This window comes from Myxocyprinus asiaticus, chromosome 46 (genome assembly GCF_019703515.2).
Source record: "Myxocyprinus asiaticus isolate MX2 ecotype Aquarium Trade chromosome 46, UBuf_Myxa_2, whole genome shotgun sequence".
NCBI classification, from domain to species: domain Eukaryota; kingdom Metazoa; phylum Chordata; class Actinopteri; order Cypriniformes; family Catostomidae; genus Myxocyprinus; species Myxocyprinus asiaticus.
The window spans coordinates 14,830,893-14,849,992 of record NC_059389.1 but is presented as its reverse complement, the minus strand read 5'-3'; the positions used below and the strand labels follow the sequence as shown (position 1 = coordinate 14,849,992).

The 19,100-nt window shown below is 34.8% G+C and overlaps 2 protein-coding genes across 7 annotated transcripts; one reads left to right on the top strand and one right to left on the bottom strand.

Moving 5' to 3' along the window:
* The first annotated feature begins 210 nt into the window (after nt 1-210).
* On the top strand, nt 211-8,333 carry LOC127435650 (patatin-like phospholipase domain-containing protein 2). Of its 5 annotated transcripts, XR_007896274.1 has the most exons (11): nt 211-514; nt 1,754-1,986; nt 2,109-2,174; nt 2,291-2,500; nt 2,585-2,645; nt 2,722-2,904; nt 2,998-3,118; nt 4,058-4,159; nt 4,255-4,384; nt 7,276-7,421; nt 7,538-8,333. XR_007896274.1 is itself a non-coding variant. In XM_051689276.1 (9 exons), exons 1-9 carry the CDS (start codon nt 316-318, stop codon nt 4,322-4,324), a joined length of 1,245 nt encoding a protein of 414 aa, XP_051545236.1. In that variant the 5' UTR covers nt 211-315; the 3' UTR covers nt 4,325-4,420. The 5 variants fall into 5 exon arrangements, 1 of the variants encoding a protein (XP_051545236.1); XR_007896273.1 differs by having other exon boundaries at nt 7,276-8,333; XR_007896275.1 differs by having other exon boundaries at nt 213-514; nt 1,737-1,986; nt 7,276-8,333.
* LOC127435649 (G/T mismatch-specific thymine DNA glycosylase-like) lies at nt 4,734-18,111 on the bottom strand. Of its 2 annotated transcripts, XM_051689273.1 has the most exons (11): nt 17,974-18,096; nt 17,285-17,343; nt 13,100-13,269; nt 12,764-13,008; nt 12,575-12,644; nt 12,359-12,494; nt 12,168-12,250; nt 9,146-9,240; nt 8,863-9,034; nt 8,586-8,726; nt 4,734-5,944 (listed from the first exon to the last, which is right to left on the bottom strand). In XM_051689273.1, exons 2-11 carry the CDS (start codon nt 17,341-17,343, stop codon nt 5,808-5,810), a joined length of 1,308 nt encoding a protein of 435 aa, XP_051545233.1. In that variant the 5' UTR covers nt 17,974-18,096; the 3' UTR covers nt 4,734-5,807. The 2 variants fall into 2 exon arrangements, with proteins under 2 accessions (XP_051545233.1, XP_051545234.1); XM_051689274.1 differs by lacking the exon at nt 17,285-17,343 and having other exon boundaries at nt 17,974-18,111.
* Between the last annotated feature and the right edge of the window lie 989 nt (nt 18,112-19,100).

The window sequence follows — 19,100 nt, the reverse complement described above, 5'->3', positions numbered from 1 at the left end:
CCATCAAAACACAATTTAAAAAAATAAGTATATGGGAGGGTAAAGGGCAACATTTTCAATAGAGTTCAGAAATGTTCAATAATGATTTGAAAAACAAAATCAATGTCCTATGATAGCAGTGACCTCACCACAGAATGTTGTTTGTACAGTATATGTAGCCTGACCTCTGATTTCAACACTATGGGTAAAGCTCAAATATCAGAGTCATACCCTGTACTGTTACGTAACAGTAGAGCATTTCCAGATGCTATCAGTGCTACTGACAGACTTTTAATTGGACTCATTTGACTTGCACTGCATAACCTCAGATATCAGATGTTGAAGAACATGAAGGAGTCTGCTAAAGAATGGAATATTTCTTTTGCCGGCTGTGGATTTCTGATGGCGTACTACTGTGGAGTTTATAGCTGTTTATTTGAACGTGCACGGTTTCTACTTGAGGGGGTGACAAAGATTTGTGGGGCTTCATCTGGTGCCCTCATGGGTGTAATATTAGCATGTCAAATGTCTCCAAGTAAGTTTCAACAATTATTTTTGGTTTACAAAACTTTGTAAAATTATTACTGCAGTAGGCATTTGTCATGATACAAATGAGAAATCTTTCACATAGACAATTCAATTTTATACATACATATATATATATATATATATATATATATATATATATATATATATATATATATATATATATATATATATATATATACATACATATACATTTGTTACCTTAAGTTATTTCTACCTGATCTGACCCTTAAATATGACTTTTGTTGGTGTAACCTAATGTAGTCCTGTTGATTTTTCAATATTAAATTATATTTAGACTTTAATTTATATATGTTACCACATAAAGTACACTATAAAAAGTTGGAACCTGCAGTTTCTACCTTAAAGGGATAGTTCACCCAAAAATGAAAATTCTCTTATCATTTACACATTATCACCCTAATGCCATCCCAGATGTGTATGACTTTATTTCTTCTGCTGAACACAAATGAAAATTTTTAGGAGAATATCTCAGATCTGTAGGTCCACATAATGCAAGTGAATGGGTACCAACATTTTGAAGGTTCAAAAAGCATATAAAGGCAGCAAAAAATTAATCCACAATACTGCAGTGGTTAAATCCACACTTTCACATTCTTCTTTTGTTTTTGTCAATTTGCATTCTTTGTGCATATAGCCACCTACTGGGCAGGGAGGAGAATGTAAAGTAAAAAAGAACTTAAATATTGATCTGTTTCTCACCCACACACCTATCATATTGCTTCTTAAGACATGGATTTAACATCTGAAGTCTTATGGATTACTTTTATGTGGCCTTTACGTGATTTTTGTAGCTTCAAAGTTCTGGTCACCATTCACTTACATTGTATGGACCTACAGCGCTGAGATATTCTTCTAAAAATCTTAATTTGTGTTCAGCAGAAGAAAGCCAGTCATACACATCTGAGATGGCATTAGGGTGTGTGAATAAGAGAATTTTCATCCGACTAAATCAACCTGACAAATTAGGTTACACCAACGAAAGTAATTTTAGATTAGATTAGATTAGGTAGAAAAATCCTTATGTTAATTATTGCAAGCTACCACTTTTTTCAGTGATGTTTTTTCACTGTCTGCATGTATTAAAAATCAGTAAGATTGTCTCTTGCACAGAGTCATAAAAGCTAGAAAACACCCTTTTTAATTCATTTTGATGAACATTATGGTGATTAAGATTGGTGGTCATAAAGGAAGTTCCTTTTTGAAGCCAAATGCTGTGAAAATTTGCTGGAAATGTCCCAAGAGGCTCGAAAAGGCACTCTGGGTGCCGTACATCCCTCCTTCAACTTGTTGAAGATAGTACAAAACTTCCTGACCCGAGATCTGCCTGACAACGCCCACATACTCGCCACCGGACGACTGTGTGTGTCCCTCACACGTGTGTCAGATGGAACAAATGTGTTGGTGTCCGAGTTTGACAGCAAAGAAGATCTCATTCAGGTGAACCCAGTTCTCTGTCTACGTCTATGCCAACTCTCAGGTTTTTATTTCTCTGATGAATAGATAAGGTTTAATCATGATCATTTCAGATTTGTGATTCACACTTTGTTCCCTGTCTGCAGGCGCTGGTTTGTAGCTGTTTTTATCCACTGTACTGTGGCGTGATACCTCCAAGCTATCATGGAATTGTATGTAGCCATTTGACTGTAGGCTATTTTTACTAAATTTTTGGTATAAATTTTGCATACATTTTCAATGTCATTTACCAATATTTTTTTTCACCCTCCATTTTTCATGCTTTTAGAGGTATGTAGATGGAGCATTAAGTGATAACATGCCTTACTCTAGTCTGAGAAACACAATCACCATCTCCCCTTTTTCTGGGGAGAGTGACATCAGTCCTTATGGCAACCCCTTTTACTTCCATGAAATACATTACAATAACGTCAGCATTCACATCAACTTCATAAACGCATATCGAGTGGTCATTGCGTTTTTACCTCCAAAACCAGAAGTAAGTTTCAAATCCGTTTGATTTTACGTACATTTTCAAAAATCATACACGAGTTTATATAATTTTGTTGTGCTGTCTACTAAGGTTTTGGCTGACATGTGTCAAAATGGCTATAAGGATGCTTTCATATTTTTAAAAGAAAATGGTGAGTAGACCTTTTGGGTGTGCTTGTTCATGTTTTGGTTCCTTTTGGTTAGATCTAATATGGTTTTTCTTACCAGAACTTCTGAAGGTCCAGTCACCGCTATCTGAGTTGACCTTGACTAATGACTGGGATCATTTTCCATCATCTTGGAGAAATGTTACAGAACACAAGCCAACAAAAGATGAAGATTATTATATTACAAGTTGGTCAAAAGTGAACAAACATTCTAAAAACATCCTTCCAGAGTCCATCAAAAAAGGTAAGACGTCAAATAATTGACAATTGCCACAATGAACCTCTATGCTGAAAACTATTTAAAAAAAATGTTTTTATTTTTTTTAATCCAATCTAGTGTTTTGTAAGGCCAGGATGAGGGAAAATGAAGAAATGAGATGCACTCTCTCAGGAAAGCTGAGTTGCTTTGTAATGTGGTGCATTCTGCCAGTGGAGATGGCTTACCACATGCTGCTTAGGTAAATCTGTTAATAAGCAAAAAAACTCTTAAACTCTTAAAAAGTTCAGTTCTCTGGATACATAAGTCAGGCATATGTAGTATCATTTGAAATCTTAGAATCTGAACTTTACATAGATAACCATCACTTCTGCATTTATGTTACATAAAATAACAAAATAAGGCCAGAAAACATCTGCATCGCAAATAAGCACCACCTAGAGATAATGTGGTAGAAATATAAGTATGAATATAAAAGTCTTTGAATGTATTTTAAAATATGCAGTTCAGCAGTAAAAGCATGCTAAACAAATCATCATAAATACATGTTACTTGTTGACTATTGATGATAAAATGCTATACATCATCGCAAAGGGGAGGAGCTTTCTCAGCTTTCTATTGACACCTAGACTGAGCTTCTAGTCCACTCAGAGGCCGAGATATTCAATGAAACAGTGCATGAACTGAAAATTAGACTCAATGTCTATGTACGAGCACATCTGTGAGGGCTAAAATGTGTTAGAACGTCACCTGCATTTAAGATCGGCATTTTGTGATGGAAGGGGATAGAGGAAAATTTTTCTTGCACTTGTTGCGCAGTTCTTTTTTCCCACACTTGCTTGCCATCTAGTGGAATAAAATAAGACTTTTTGGAGGGAGATAGAGTGGACAGCACAAGAATTACATGCTTACAAATTTAGGACAACAAAAAATAAAAGTTTATTATTTCAATTCCTAAGATTGTAAACATATACGGTATTAAGAATAATTAGTAGTCTTTTTTATTTAATTTTTAATTGGGGGGGTTTTCTGATAATTTTTTTGGCGATTAGTCCACAGAATGTGTAAATGGTGAGCTTTTAAATTTGAGTGTGAAAAAGGAGGCAGCCTAAAAATGCCCCAGAGTTGAAGAGTCTGCTGAATTACATTAGATGTTCAGACTGTTTTTGACTGTATTCAGGCTTGCTGAATGGTCTCCAGAGATGTGGTCTGATCTGAGGTGGATGTGCCAGATGACCAGTGAAGTTATTAGATGGGTGTGGAAGAAAGCTTTCTCAAGAAGGTTCTAAACCAGATTCTCAATTATCTAAATATATCCATATACAAAGAAGTCTCAAAGGTTGTTCTGTGTGATAAATCTGTGTTTTCTGCCCTCAGTCATTTACAAGCACACAAGTCTCCAGTTCTTCATCACAATGGCTTTTCATCTTCTGATTCAACTGACTGACCACAACAACCCCATCGGACTAGTCCTTCTCTTCCGATATGCTGCATCATTAACTTTTTTGTAATATATAAACAATCTATTTTATTTCTCTTCAAATCTAGTCTTTAATATGACTCCCACAATGCTTCACTTGCAAACCCATTATCAATACATTTGGCTCAGCCATTTAAACAGGTTTGAATGGCCTCTAAATCAAAGATTACATACAGTATAATTTAAAATATTGATGCCAAAAACAACTTCTTGGGTTTTCAATAGCAATTTTTTTATTAAGTCATAAATTGCTATTGAAAACCCAAGAAGTTGCAATATAAAAGCTAGGTGTTTGTAAGAACTGGATACATCACTGATCACTTATATAGGGTCTAATTCTAAATTATATTAGAGAAATAAATGTGCACAGGCAGAATTAGCGATAATTGTATTTTAATTAACAAAAAAGATAATCATGTTTACAGCAAGTAAAAAAAGCACCAAGCAAGAGCATTTGGTTACTCAATTATTCAATGTCTGATATTCAAATTTAGTTCAGCCATCTTCACTTGTATAATCTGTCACACCATATTGTGATTTACAGTACTGTAGAAGGCAGAGAGGTGGTTGTGAACAGTTTTTAAACTTTGATAGCATACTTCCTCACATGGGACATGGCTAAATATAGTGTTAAAATGTACAATCATACTTAATTGTAACTTTGTCTTACTGTGGCATTATAAAAGTTACCATCTAAAACCAAGGTGGCATCTTCCAACATGTAAAAACACCTATTTGTCACATGACACTTTAAAAGAGAAACAAAAAAATATTTAAACTTTATCCAGAGGAATTTTGCATTATGATGTAAATGGTCTTTAAGATTGAGTCCTTAAAAGGATTGTGTAGTAATATTTGAAATATAACTACACAAGCATTCAACAGTACATCCCATCTAAAAATATCAAATGAAATACTCTACTTATAAACAAATCAAGCTAATCTCCCTGATTTCACATAATGTAATAAACCAGTGCTCAGAACTTCATACACTATACTACTAAAAGTAACAATGACTCTAAACCATTAATGTAAAAGATGAGTATATATTCCAATTCCATAGAAATGCTACTTCCTAAAAGTTCTAATTGTAATTAATTGCAAAAACAGTTTTCAAAGAGTGTCTTCTTTGAAAAAGAGATATCCAAGATCTTAAGGGTCTCCAATTGAAGTTCTGAGGTTCAGTCTGAGCATAGCAGCTATTGAATTCTCCTTGTGCAAGTTGATTTACTGTGATTCCTTGAATGATTCCTGAAATCCCACCCATCTACTCAATGTGGCGTACCACACCGATCACAGATTGCGTAATTAAAATGTAACGGGCTGTCACAGTAGAGCGCAGGAGAGACTCTAAGACTCCTGGGTAAAGTTTTGAGAAGAGCTCTTCCTGGAAGAGCACAGGAACTCCCCCAAACAGGCTTCATATGAAATCCCACACCTTGGCCCGTCTTCATACACCCCAGGTTTGGCCTTGAGAGATGCTGCAGATGTCTGGGATCTGATCAGCGAAAGACTGTGTCATCCACTGACCATCCTGAACTTGGTCGACTGGGTTTGGGTTCGTAGGTGGCCTCTCAGCTGCTTGAGCTGATGGTTAAAACACATGAACAGACATCAAACTTTGCCACAATGGCCCAGTAACAGCTATAAATGTTTTAGAACTGATAAAGATTTAAAATGCAGTAGTTTCAACACTCTTGACTGAATTTATGTTTCTCTTGACCTTGAAAACCTTATGATCTAAAGGTTTAAATGCATGAAATTAGTTTTGTATATACAAAAATAAATTGCATCCAAGTATGAATTTCTTTACAAAACACATATTTGAATAACTATAGATGGTATTTGAATACAGCATCAAACAAGCCCCTGCCGCCATGACATGGGGAAACATCAGTAAACATAGAGAAACATTGTGAACGCTAAAATTATTTAATTGTATATTTAAATGTTGGATAATATTTCACAAAGGTGTTGTGAGAAAATAAACTTAAACTTAATTGGTGGATTGGATCCTCCCAACTTACAGTTCTGGTACAGAAATTGACCATGTGCTACGATATACTCTATACCTGATGCACACCGTTAGTGCTCAGGAAAGACATTTAAGTCTCTAAAATCATGTATTGATTCATCTGTGGATGGGTGCTGGACATTACATGTTTTCCAGTGGGTTATTATTTATTTGTAATTTGATGCCATATCAGCAGTAATGGCTATATTCAAGGCAAAAACAACAGTGTTTCAATTTAAACACTGTTTACAATAATTTAACAATTTTATCTTAAAAACAATACAAATATATACATTTATAACAATAATAACAAAAGTAATAATAACAATTATATAGAATCTTTCAGTTTAATATATGATAGAAATTCTAAAATTATTCCAGGAGAAACCTTTTTAAAAATGTCCATTAATATATTTTCTGTAATAAAAACACTGTCTAATATCATTTAGATATGGACATTCTATTAAAATATGTTTTACACTCAAGCAATTCTTACATAAATCACAAACTGGTTTCTCTTCCCCTTTCAATAAGTATGAATGAGTGAGTCTTGAGTGACCGCTTCGACATCTCGTATATATGACCTGGTCATATCTATTTTCAAAATAATAACAAACTCCTTGATTTAGTACTGGGTTCACCTCATGTAGTTTGTTATATATGCATTCATTCCATTCGCCATTTGTTGTGAATGTAAGATTCAATATGGGTTTAATGTCAGATGCTGGTATATTACATTCTGTAATTTCCAACTGAAGTGCTTCCTTTTAAAGAGTCCACTTTTCCTGTTATGCTAATAACTGTAGGATGTTCAGTTTTTAGAGACTCAAGTGCTTGCAGACAGGATTTAGAATCTGTGCAAATAAAAAAAGTGATGTTGTTGTTCCTTTTCTATTTGTTCTAGAGCTAGAAGTAATGCACAAGCTTCAGCTGTGAAAATTGAACTTTGTCCAGGGATACACTTGCCAAAACATTTTGGACCAATCACTACTGCTGCAGATACATGACTGTCTGACTTTGATCCTTCTGTGTACACTGGTACATGGGATGGTAAGTTGCATCTTATGTCCAGAAATTTCTCCTGATAAGACATTTGGATGATTTATCTTTTTTTTTTTTTTATACTGAGCCAGGTTCATCATGATAGTTGGTTTTTAATATTCCAGGGCGGTATAGGGCACAGATGTGTCGATGTTAGGATTGTTTTACAGTGGGAAAGAACAATCAAGAAGAGAACCGCATTATTGCCACAGCATATGTATGTTACTAACAACAACACATTGTAGCTCACACTAAGTATTAAATAATACAGCTAAATGTTTCTTCTTAAAGATGTGTGCAAACTTTATTTATGCAAATGCTACTCTGTACAAATAAAGACATAAAAGATGTTACTCTGTCTGGCCTATGTATTTGTTAACTTGAATTAATTGAAATCAAAACAATATTTTAATATTTCTATACTGAAATATCACTTTTGCATGTTTCTCAGGTCAAATGCCTTCCATGGGATCCTCAATTGTAAATGTGCTGTAAACTGTTTTATTATGTATAGATTTAGCTTTGCTGTACACTGTTAGCTATCTTAATTGACCGAGTTGTAGGTCTAAACAATGGAAGTGAATGGTGACTAAAACTTTGAAGCTCCAAATAGCAGATAAATGCATCATAAAAGTAATCCATACGACTCCAGTTGTTTAATCAGTGTCTTCTGAAACGATCCAGTCGTTTATTTTTGATCATGATCAAGCTTGATTACAATTCTTAGCGCCATCTAGCTCTGTGCATGCATCAAGTGCTAGGAAGTGTAATCAAGCTTGAAATCATGATCGAGCCTAGAGACTGCAATGACAAGATGTACAGTAAAAATGGAGTTACATTTTGGTCTGTTCTCACCTAAAACCGATTACATCTCTTCAGAAGACACTGATTAAACCACTGTAGTCTTATGGATTACTTTTATGCTGACTTTATCTGCTTTTTGGAGATTAAAAGTTTTGGTCACCATTCACTTGCATTTTATGGAGCTAAGAAGCCGAGATATTCTTCTAAAAATCTTTATTTGTGTTCTGTAGAAGAAAGAAAGTCATAAACATCTGGGATGGCATGAGGGTGAGTAAACAATGAGAGAATTTAAATTTTTGGGTGAACTATCCTTTTAATGAAGTACTCTGATCCCAAATATATAGTCATAACTCTTACGAGGCTACCAACCTGTCTCCTCGGATGTGGAGAAGTTACAATATCCATTGCTTTGGCCGATATCAGGAGCAGGATCTCCATAAGTTCCCCCAAAAGCTGCCTCATAACCAGGATCATACTGCTCCTCCTTGACGGCAATCCTTTTAGCATCCTCTGAAAGAGAGCGAGAGTAAGACACAGTGGTCAAATACAGTCCATAATTGTATGAATATGATTAATGATTCTTACTACCTATGTAAGAAAATGATGGGAATCATAAAATAGACTGACTCAAGAGCAATGCATTTACCTTTGGCCAGGCCGAGATCAAAGCTATAGTTCACTTCCTCAATCTCCTTGCTCCTGATTACACCCTTCAGTTGGTCCCTGAGCTCTCGCAACTTGATGTAGAAATGCACTTTGTCCTGAGCACGTGGGAACTGAGCACAGCGGGCACTGGAAGAGGGCATCAGGTACAACGCCTACAAAAAAGCAGAGGATTGGACTGATATCCTCCACAGAAGCTAATCAATGGGGAGTTTTGCTCCATTGCAAATTTTTCATGTAACGAACCAGTGAAAATGGTGTCTTACTGTCTCAAAATCCGGAATCTTGTGAGGCTGTAGGCCAAATTCAAGTGTTTTGGGCTTTTTCCCAAATATCTCTCTACAGAACATTTCATAAATACCTGAAACAAAAGTAACCATTGAATGAATGTGTTTTCCCCCCATCATGTTTATACTTCACAATCAGTATCTATGGATAGTAATGGAACGTTTAAAGGGTATATTCCGGGTTCAATACAACTTAAGCTCAATCGACAGTATCTATAACTACATTTCCATCCAAGGATTTTTTGCGAAAAAAGTTTTAGCGCATCAGAATAAAGCTGATGGAAATGCAAATTATCGCTAGAATTGACAAAATATTTTTGTGTTTAACTCTAGCGCATAAACTCTATGTCAACGATACTTCAAATGTCGTGAAAAACTGGTTTGGAAACACTTTTTGTAGAGAAAATTGGCATTAACACAAAAATGTCGTGTCACATGACACAATTTACCCCAATCGTTAGCCTGTGTTAATCATGATGACAAGGTATATATCCTTGAAAGCCAATTTATTGTATGTGAAGAATTACTCGCACTGATATGGATTGGTCTTAATGCATACCTGCACAGATCCAATGCTGCAAACAGATCTGCGTCATGACACTTCCAGGAGTGCCAACACAAATATCTCGTATCATGCACCTGTCATCGACAAGTGCACGAAGAACAAATGAATGGCTACTGTTTGCGATTACTTTAATCGCGGTAGCCATCCGCTTATTTATTAAAGTTGCTTTTCCACACCATTCACAATAATAGACGGCAGTCACGGAATTAGCCCACAATACAAAAAACATATAATTTCTGTGCACAAAGATGTTTTAAATTAAAAATAAATACACAATAAGAGAAAAACATCAGTGTGCTTTTTTGGAACACTAACAGCCCAATTCTATTAAATTATTGATTAGCTTACTTTTGAAAAAATGCAGGCAAAATTCCCTGTATTAAATCAAATTATCAAACGAAAAAAGCATTAAATTAAAAAAATTACCAAACAAAAAATGTGTATTTTTAGACCTATATATGCCTTTTCTTTACACAAACTTAAATTAGCCTTACCCTAGACGAAACAAAGTCCGCTGAATTACATTATAAGAATGTTCTGCACTTTTTTCAAGACTATAAACCAGTAGCGGATTTAGGCATGGGCGACATGTGCAGTTGTCCAGGGCAGCATCTTGCAGAGGGGCAGCACGAGGCAACCACACAGAACCCCCCCCCACCCCCCCGGTCAACAACTTTTATACAATCACCCCACCGTCAACAACTTTGGGGGCGTGTTGAAGTGGGTTTCGTACAGGGTGCCATACAAGCTAGAACCGCCACTGCTATAACCTATCAGAACTATTTGTCCAATGCTGAGTTCACTTTCAGAAAACGAGCTTTTGTACATTTTAAAACTTTTAAATATTTTAAATCTAACCCTCTTTACCTCGGATCACATTTGCTGAGCTTCTTCAGAAAATGTAAATTGCATTATGACGCTAAAATTAATTTTAGATGACAATCAATTTCAGTTGGTCGTTAAAAGTTGCTGGACAAATATGCGGGACATAATGCAGTTGTGATGATAATGCTTTAGATTAGATGATTATTCAAAATAGCCTATTGAATATCAGGAATGTATCATATGTAAACCCTGATATTACACCACATACATTTTTCTTTAACAACTGTGCACACAGCATATACACATCGATGGATGGTCCTTATACTAAGACCGAAAGTTTCCTCCACTACTTGGTGCAACCTGCGATAGGCGCAACATCAGGACCAATATTACAGTCCTATCAGAAGGGCAACTGCTCCCTTTTGATTTCAATTGCTCTTCTTCTGATTTCATTTATTTGTGAAATTAAAATGACAGTAAGCTGGCTAATTTCAATAAATTGTCTCAATACTCTCCCTATTTCACCAAAACTTCGGAGGAAAAAATTAGGGACATCTGGGAGGCGAATTAGCGATAAACACACATTTCTGTATGGAAACGGCTTAAGGGCAGATTTCTTTTGCGATAAACCAAAACTTATGCAACAAAGTGTTTTTTCAGGCATGACGTCATCACGCACACCATTTGTATCGATAAAAGGCCATTTGAATGGAAACAGGCAGAAGACGGCAAATTTCGCAAAATTTGTTTTATGCATTTTCACTTTGTCGATAACAAAACAGCTCGAAAATGGGATGGAAACTAGGCTTATTTTATAATGTTGATTACCACAAAAAATGTTTTGACTCGTCCGTCCTTTTCTTTAAAAAAAGCAAAAATCTAAGTGACATTGAGGCACTTCAACTGAAGTGAATGGGGCCAATTTTTGGAGGGTTTAAAAGGCAAAAATGTGAAGATTATAATTTTATAAAAGCACATTAATTCTGTTAAAACTTGTGTATTATCTGAGCTGTAAAGTTGTTTAAATCATCACTTTTTAAGTCATTTTAGGGTTTAGAGTGTCAAATTGGATATAGCTTTACACAGAAAAGGTTAGCAAGCGATTTTATCGTATTAAAATCATGTTAACACAAAAATAGTTTATGTCTTGTGTCTATATTTTTGAAACAGTGAGTATTTTAACGTTTACAGATTAGCCCATTTCACTTCCATTGTAAGTGCCTCACTGTAACCCAGATTTTAACTTTTTTTAAAGGAGGAGAGACAAGTCAAAATACAATTTTGTGGTAATCAACATTATGCCATAAATGCTGTCGATTGAGCATAATTTGTATTGAACCTGGAATATTTCTTTAATCTGACAATATTTGGGAGTTTTGAGATTATCGCCATCTGCAAATTAATAAAAGTGCTCATTTTGCATATTGTTCGTTGCAAAATCTACCAGCAGCCTTTTGAATAGTGTGCACATTTTGGCATTTAAAATTTGTTTCTGTGAATTTTGAGTAAATATTGTGTATAGTTGTTTAATTTACACCATTTTTTGTATGTCTCATTTGCTAACATTAAATTGTAATTAATGTATTAAATCAGCATCGACCACATACTTACATTTCCCATTAAAAACTGCTATGAGTGGCTTGAATTTCTTTAATTTTTCCACTAGGATTTTTCCTCCTTCTCGAAGCTCTTTACTGCCAGGAGGTGAATTTAAAAAAAAAAAAGATTAGAGGAATATTACCATTTCACCAAGTCATGAATGAAAGCCGCACATGTTTCTTGAATTACCAAGATTACCATACCTTGAGAGATCTTTGCTTCCTGGCGTTGCTCTTTCCACCATATTTGTAAAGCCGATGCTGTATTTCTCAGGCAAACTCTGATCATCCATGTGATTTAGCAGCTTCTCAGTGAATCCTGACAGGAAAAGACACTTCCCTGAAAGACAGACAAAATTACAGATTTTACAGATTATGGGTGCTTAGGTCCAACGATCAGTAGAGTACTAGCCAACTTACAAAAGTGGTTTCCTGGTCCAGGGAACCATCTTCCGATGTAGGCTGCCATCAACCCTGGATTAATTCCAATCTATATCGTTAAAAAACAAGTAATGTGTCATTCCAGTCTCTCTTTGGGCACACTTAAACACAGTACATATTTTACCTGATTCAAAAAGTTATTCCAGACTAAGAAGAATGTAAACTTACAATGACATAGTCAAGGTTGTAAGTAAGGATGTCAGGCAGTGTCTTCTTCATGACTTCCTCCTCTGACATTCCCTTAAAGCGATCGACTTTCCTCTTCACTTTCTTGAAGGTCTCATCAATCTTTTCCTGTCCCTCAGCAGGTGGGGCCTCCTTATCGTCCTTGGATTTTTTAGGCTTGGGTCCAGGTTTAGCTTTAGCTTTAGGCTCTTTGCTTGCTGGCCTTCCTCTCTTACCTTTAGCAGGTGCTAAAGGAGGACAAAAAATGCCATCAAATATTGATATGCCAAATTAAACTACATTCTACTGAATTAACATATACAAAACTGGGCAAACTACCTTGCTGTGGAGCACCAGGTTCCTGTTGAGCAGCATCTTCTGGGTACACAGGCATCTGCTGCATGCCCCTCTCTTCTCTTGGTCCTTCCATCATAACGGCAGCATTGCCATTAGCCATGTGGGGATATTGAGCCTGAAGGGCTTGCAGATGCTGCTGAGCTGACTGAACCCTATTTAAAAAATAAAACAGGCCCTAAAGTCATCAGTCCAAATTAAAATACCATAAAACATACAGTTAAACATTACAATCATATACAGTACTGTGCAAAAGTCTTGACCATCTTAAGACAAATGTTTTTGTGAAACATCTTAAGTGCCTATTTACTGTATATCCTAAGCTTTAATGTGTCAATAGGAAATATACATTTTAGACAAACATTCCTTTTGCAAATAGAAAAGAAGAACAGGGAGCCCTGCAACTGAACATTGAGTCAGTCTGGGATTATATGAAGAGACAGTGGCAATTAAGACAGACTTAATAGAGAGAACTGTGGCAAATTCCCCAAGAAGCTTGGAACATCCTATCTGCCAACAACCAAGAACATTTGTGTCCAGGTGTACCTACTGTAGGGGAATTGGTGCTGTTTTGAAGGCAAAGGTGGTCACACCAAATATTGATTCAGCTTTTTTGCTTACTGGACTTTGTATGACGTGAATTGATAAATGAAAACTATTTATTTCATTATTTTTGAAGAAATCCTCACTTTGCAACATTTTTCAAGAGTGTCTAAAACTTTTGCACAGTACTGTATGTTACATGAATATACTGCCTACATAATATATAGAGTTAGACCGATATATCGGTTTTACAGATTAATCTGTGCCAGTAGTTGCTTTTTGGAACTATCGTTATCAGTAAAAATCTATGCTGATAGTTTTTTATTATTTCTCAGCGTTCCTCTGTGGCTGGCACTATTTTGATTAGATAAGTAATCTAAAACATTATAATTGGGATTTTGGTTGAACAATAAATTGAATCTGGGATTTTATTAATTTTGGACTCTTGCAGCCTCTTTGTCTGTGACCGTTATAGTATAGTAATTTTTTAACATTCTTCAAATCTAATTTTAAAACTCTCAGCCGATTAATCTGTTATTGGCCCTTTCCTCCACCTTAGTTATTGGTATCTGCAAAATTCACTATCAGACGAGCTCTATAACAGACGGGGTTGGGAGGGTTACTTTTAAAATGTATTCCACTTCAGATTACAGAATACATGCTGTAAAATGTAATTTGTAATGTATTTCATTAGATTACTCAAGGTCAGTAATGTAATCTAAATACTTTGGATTACTTCTTCAGCATACATGTTTTCACTTGTTTTGACCATAAGCAGGTTAATAACAAAGTGAAAACAAATATGCCAGTACAGTAAGACCAAATACATATTTTATGCAGTGTTGGTTCTAAAATAAGATGAAGTAAATGTATCTTGATTTAAGGATTTTAAGACATTTTGTACAAGAAAACAAAACAAGAATAAGATTTTTGCTGCCCTAATATCAAAGGTCTAACTAGAGGGAAAAAAATTATATAAAGTGGATTTTTTTGATAGAAAATATTTAAACGTGCCTGGTAACAGGTGCATGTAAAAGGGCTAGAAATAGCATTTTAGCTTAGCATAAAGCTAAATGTTCACATGGCAATTTACAAAAGGTTAACTATTTCTGCTGCTCCAAACTTACTTCACAACCCCACAGAGTGTACACAATGACATCTTTTTCTGATCTTATGTGGATGCTCTCTATTAATCTCCCAAAGGAAAAGTTCCTTAATGACGTCATATTTTCACTCAACAGTGTGAGAGCATACTGTATGAAAGTATGAATGTAACATAAACATAAGAAACGGTTTTCCCGCTGTTTAAACAGTCCTCGGATCATATCATCTATAGAGATAAATGTTTGAAAAGACTAAATATTAAATGAAACAAATGACAATATTATGCAAAGTAATCTCTTCAGTAATTAAAATACTTTTTGAATGTAACTGTCATCTGATTACCAACTACTTAAAATGTAACTGTAGTGAAATACAGTTACTAAAATATTGTGTTTTAAATATGTAATCCCGTTTCATGTACTCCGTTACTCCCCAACCTTGATAACAGATATAAATGTATAGTTTATATAACTGATATAAACTGGGTGACACTTTATACTTTGAGGAATGGAATTATTAAATTATTAATGGAACATGGAACTTATTTTTGCTGCAAAATTAATTCATGTTAAAAAGCATTTTATGTTTAGGCAGGACCACAGCACATCAGTAATCCTGCAACCAGCATTTTCAAAACACAAACACAACTGGCAACACAAGTCAATTTCCTTATAATGTGAACAGGGCAGTAACTGTTGTTTTTTTCGTGCATGGTGACATAGACTGGTTAGTAGCATACAAAATCAGACAGAAATGCTGAATGTTATTGGGTAATTCATGAAACTGGTCAAGACAATGTCCTGGTCCTATTTCACTCCAAACTAAAAAAAGAAATAATATGAATAATACATTAATTAAAGTAAAACATCCAGACATGTTACATTAACTAGAACTTGGGAGTAAAATATGCTTAACTGTGCTGAAAATAATGTCACAATGCAAACAGTCTTAATAGTGCTTCAATTTTTTTATCCAAAATATTACTTGTGTGTGTGTGTGTATATATATATATATATATATATATATATATATATATATATATATATATATATATATACACACACACACACACACACACACACACACACTGGCAGCCAAAAGTTTGGAATAATGCACAGATTTTTATCTTATGGATAGAAATTGGTACTTTTATTCACCAAAGTGGCATTCAACTGATCACAATGTATAGTCAGGACATTAATAATGTGAAAAATTACTATTATAATTTGAAAAAAAATGTTCAGCACTTCATAAACTACTACAAAGAGTTCTCATCAAAAAATCCTCCGCGTGCAGGAATGACAGCTTTGCAGATCCTTGGCATTCTAGCTGTCAGTTTGTCCAGATACTCAGGTGACATTTCACCCCAAGCTTCCTGTAGCACTTGCCATAGATGTGGCTGTCTTGTCGGGCACTTCTCACACACCTTACAGTCTAGCTGATCCCACAAAAGCTCAATGGGGTTAAGATCCAAAACACTCTTTTCCAGTTATCTGTTGTACAATGTCTGTGTTTCTTTGCCCACTCTAACCTTTTCTTTTTGTTTTTCTGTTTCAAAAGTGGCTTTTTCTTTGCAATTCTTCATATTCATAAGGTCTGCACCCCTGAGTCTTATCTTTACTGTTGTACATGAAACTGGTGTTGAGCGGGTAGAATTCAATGAAGCTGTCAGCTGAGGACATGTGAGGTGTCTAATTCTCAAACTAGAGACTCTGATGTACTTATCCTCTTGTTTAGTTGTATCTGGGCCTTCCACATCTCTTTCTGTCCTTGTTAGAGCCAGTTGTCCTTTGTCTTTGAAGACTTTAGTGTACACCTTTGTATGAAATCTTCAGTTTTTTGGCAATTTCAAGCATTGTATAGCCTTCATTCCTCAAATCAATGATTGACTGATGAATTTCTAGAGAAAGCTGTTTCTTTTTTGCCATTTTTGACCTAATATTGACCTTAAAACATGCCAGTCTATTGCATACTGTGGCAAGTCAAACACTTGTCAAACACAAAGACAATGTTAAGCTTCATTTAATGAACCAAATAGCTTTCAACTGTGTTTGATATAATGGCAAGTGATTTTCTAGTACCAAATTAGTAATTTAGCATGATTACTCAAGGATAAGGTGTTGGAGTGATGGCTGCTGGAAATGGGGCCTGTCAAGATTTGATCAAAAATGACTTTTTTCAAATAGTGATTGTGCTGTTTTTTTTACATCAGTAATGTCCTGACTATACTTTGTGATCAGTTGAATGCCACTGAATTAAAGTACCAATTTCCTTCCAAAACAACAAAATCTGTACATTATTCCAAACTTTTGGCTGCCAGTGTGTGTGTATATATATATATATATATATATATATATATATATATATATATATATATATTGTATTGATTTGGGGTTAAATATGACCAGAACACTTCCTTGACATGTTTCGTGGGAATCACTGTATTATCACAGCATAATAAAATTAATGGGATCGTAATTAATCTTGGCGCCAACTGATGACAAATGGGGGACACTCACTCACCATTGTTGGAGGTATTCCGAGGGGGCATTTGGCAAAGATCCATAGAGCCTTTCATCCATCTTTACGGGATTTAAATAAATCAATATTCGTGTTGATTTCAAGAGCAATTTCAGTGGTATTCTCATAGGGGAATTCTCATGTCTAACCAGCCTTTATATATAAGTGGCACTTTAATGGCCCCATATTAACTATACTTTTCAGCAAAAACAGTTCAATATACTAAGTATATTACTTATAACTTTATATAGCATATATATATATATATTTTTAATAAATAAATAAAAAAACATATACAGCCCCGGGTGACCAATAAGTCTGTTACAAAAACAGAGGTTTGATATGTTGGACACCACGTAGTCATCCTGGACATCTCACACATCTGATCCTGATAGGCTATTTTACCTACCAACTGCTAGTATATGGCGATATAAAACTACATTTAGCAATTACATATCAGTGCAGCATTAAAAACACAGGTAAACTTCAACATAATCCTTTATTTCACGTAAACAAAAGCAATGTGTTACAATGTTTAGCATGCTCGGCTAACACTGGCCTAGTGTGCCAGTTCATTGAGTACAATGAATGATCGCTAACTGTGCAAAACGCTTTCTATCGAAGTAAAATTCCTTTCCATAGTGTTATTAATTCAGTAAAACTATATTTGGTATGAAAAAAATAATACATACCGTTGTGATATGATTAGAACGATAATCCAATGAAATGCTGATTTTCGTGTTTTAGGAACAAAACCGATGAGAAAGCAACAAAGACAAGACCAACATCGAGAAATCAGTTTGACAGTGGAGTGTACCAAAGCACGAATACAGGGGGTATACTGGGAACAGCGGGCACTATTCTTTCGGTTATATGTTATAAATAAAGTTGAATTGCATTTTTATTGTAGCATTTTATATTTAAAATTCCAAACGTATAACAAACATTCATCGTATTAATTTTGTCTCAATTTCTTAATGACATTGAAAAATCGTCCCCCCCAAAAGTGTTGGTATATAAACACCATCTCCTATGACGTTTAAACGGCTCAAAGCGAATCTCCCATTGGCTACGCTTAGATCAAGAAGAGACGCCTGTTTCCCGTTCAGCTAATGTCAAAATAAAGCTTGTCAAAATAAAGTTTAGCGGTGGCCACTCGTCGTCTTGCTTGCTTTAAAAATAAATAAACGACAAATTAAACGTTCGACTGAACAGTGAAATGTATTATCACGTCATTTTAGATGTATCAGAAACAGACATGGACCGTCCTAAATAAATACAATTCTATGGAGTACTTGTTATAGTCATTAATTTTTGTGTTAGGTGTAATGTAATTACAAAGCAATTAGTAACTGTAATCTAATTTCTTTTTAGTCAAAAAAATACAGTAATGCATTACATTTTATATTGTAATCAGATTACAGTTACTGACTTGTCAATTAATTTAATTATAAGTACTTTATAGGGTTATGCTTATTTCTAATAATTAATAATAATTAATAATTTAATAATTGTATTTATTTATCACACATTATACATTTTGCACATATACAGTGAAATTCTTTTTTTCACATATCCCAGCTAAGCTGGGGTCAGAGCGCAGGGTCATATTATTATATATTTAATAATAACATATATTATTTATGTAGAATACATGAATTATGGCCCTTAACGAGTCATTGTGAAGGAGAAATGTAAGGTGCTGAGTGTGACTTGAGTGTAACAATAAACAAGGAATAAATATAGACATTACTTTGAATTTGTTGAGTAGAAAAGTATTTTAGAAACTTAAAAGTAATCAGTAATGTGATTACTTTTT

Excerpts from the sequence above, each read along its gene's own strand:
- LOC127435650 (XM_051689276.1), top strand. The coding sequence starts at position 316 with ATGTTGAAGAACATGAAGGAGTCTGCTAAAGAATGGAATATTTCTTTT. Across the intron at positions 515-1,753 it reads AGCATGTCAAATGTCTCCAA|CCAAATGCTGTGAAAATTTG; the intron begins GTAAGTTTCAAC and ends TCCTTTTTGAAG. Across the intron at positions 2,905-2,997 it reads TCCAGAGTCCATCAAAAAAG|TGTTTTGTAAGGCCAGGATG; the intron begins GTAAGACGTCAA and ends AATCCAATCTAG.
- LOC127435649 (XM_051689273.1), bottom strand. The coding sequence starts at position 17,343 with ATGGATGAAAGGCTCTATGGATCTTTGCCAAATGCCCCCTCGGAATAC. Across the intron at positions 9,241-12,167 it reads AGCAGTTTTTAATGGGAAAT|GTATTTATGAAATGTTCTGT; the intron begins GTAAGTATGTGG and ends CTTTTGTTTCAG. Across the intron at positions 5,945-8,585 it reads CTCCACATCCGAGGAGACAG|CTCAAGCAGCTGAGAGGCCA; the intron begins GTTGGTAGCCTC and ends TTTAACCATCAG.